The 1951-nt window shown below is 41.7% G+C and overlaps 1 protein-coding gene across 1 annotated transcript in view; it reads left to right on the plus strand.

Annotated features, from left to right (window-relative positions):
• Positions 1-439: 439 nt before the first annotated feature.
• Positions 440-1951, plus strand: part of LOC125293638 (teashirt homolog 2) — a 44532-nt gene continuing 43020 nt past the window's right edge. The window contains exon 1 of the mRNA XM_048241661.1: positions 440-1579. Within this exon, the coding sequence (XP_048097618.1) occupies positions 1540-1579 (40 nt within the window). The 5' untranslated portion in view covers positions 440-1539. The remainder of the gene's footprint in view (positions 1580-1951) is intronic.

Below are 1951 nucleotides of genomic sequence, written 5' to 3' on the forward strand. Positions count from 1 at the left end.
TACTACAAACCACCAGTGTCCAGTGTCTGGTAGTAATCTTTCATAACAATATCAACTCTAGAAGGTTAACATGAGCTCTTTTGGCATACTCAACAGCCATAAATACTACTTACTATTGGCATGAGCTCTATTGGCATACTCAGCAGCCATACATCTCAGTAATAAACACGTGCAAGAGTGATGTTATACATCCCAGCTGAACCTGCACATTCATGCTTGATATAACTCAACAACTCAAAGAAAACACACAGAAAAACACACAAAGTGTATGTTTGTATGTGAATGTGGGATTCATGCTTATGCATGTGTGCGGTGCACAGTATGCAGTATGCAGTATGTGTGGGATGCATGCTTATGCGTTTATGTGAAAGACATAGTTTGTGTGTGTGTGTGTGTGTGTGTGTGTGTGTGTGTGTGTGTGTGTGTGTCTGTCTGTCAGTGTGTGTAAGAGAGAAAGAGAGAGACAGAGAGAGAGAGGTCTTACACTGGATAGATCTGAATGACAAATGGCATACATTGACTGTAAGAGCTGGCACCACACACAGATTTATAATAATGAACTCTGATCACATTTTCCATGAGCTATGAGCAGAATTGTGTGTCCTTACACCCTCTAAGATGAAGCACGGTTGCAAGGCGAGCAGATTTTGCTCTGCATAATCCCACACATCAACTACATTTAGACCTATTCATAAATGTGCTTTCATTACATGCAAAAACTCAATGAGCTTTCAACCTTTTGAATACCCTATGTTTCTGTGTGTTTATGCAACTTTAAGCCTACTGTATTTGAGGTCAGTTATTCAGGTCCAATAGCTTTCCATCTCAAAAAGTGTAGCACCAAGCACAACTACTTTAAAAACAATACAAAGGTAATTATCAGGTTACAACATAAGTGTGTTGCGGCAGTACAGACTCTTTGTTACTTCAAGTACAACCTTTCTATACGTACACTGATATGGATATGCGTTGAAATGGAAACAAAATGTTCGCTAAAGCTGCTGTTTTTTTCTTTGAGATGAAGAGCGCCTTACATCCGCATGGTTTCCTGGCCGCTGTCTCTTTAATAAGCTCGTGGTTATCTAGTGTAACAAATGTCTCGCTGCCATCATCAAGTCCAGGCGAGGAGGGAGGAGTTTTTTAATGTTCAGTTTGTTCTGTGGATCGATGTTTGCTGGCATCACCTCACCCCGCCTGTGCTGCTTGTGACATAGTATTTCATACAAGCGGGTTTCTCTGTCCTTTCCGTATGTTTCACGCGCTCGTCGGATTTGGTGTCTGACAGTACTCGCCTTGTGACTTTCGCAAAAGAAACGGAAAGACAAGAAAAGAATCCGCCATAGATCTACGATAGCAGGAGGTAAAGAGGACCCGTCCTGACACCTGATTTGCAAAGACAGCGTTTCTCATTCTGGATTGTAAGAAGACGACCTCAGAACGGCGACATTCTAAATAAAGAGTGGCTCTGTTTGCATGGACTATAATAAATCCCACACACATTCCGCCTGGACGCTGCCTGCCTGAACTGCGAGTCCAAAAATGCCAAGAAGAAAACAGGAGGCTCCGAGACGGGCTGCGGGTAAGTCCGATTGACACCTATCATTCTAGTCCTCGGCGTTTGGATACTTCAGCGGTAACATATTACGCTCACCTTAGACTTTTCCTTAAAAATGATTCGCACTGAAAGCAAATTGATGGTAACTAACCAAAAGATGAGAGGGAAGTCAAAATTTACGCGCTTACCGGACACGTTGAACTTCTCAGAATTATATATCTGTAGGGGTCAAGTACCGTGTCTGTGTCATCAGGGTGTATGTACAGCCTGCATTTTTTCTTTTACTTGGAAGCGGAAAAGATGAAAACAAAGATTGCGTCGCTTTTTAACAATTTCACTCTGACATGTAATTATGATTTATCTATGGCTTTTACAACTCTGTTTCATGAAAAAGTT

Source organism: Alosa alosa, chromosome 4 (genome assembly GCF_017589495.1).
Source record: "Alosa alosa isolate M-15738 ecotype Scorff River chromosome 4, AALO_Geno_1.1, whole genome shotgun sequence".
Lineage (NCBI taxonomy): Eukaryota > Metazoa > Chordata > Actinopteri > Clupeiformes > Clupeidae > Alosa > Alosa alosa.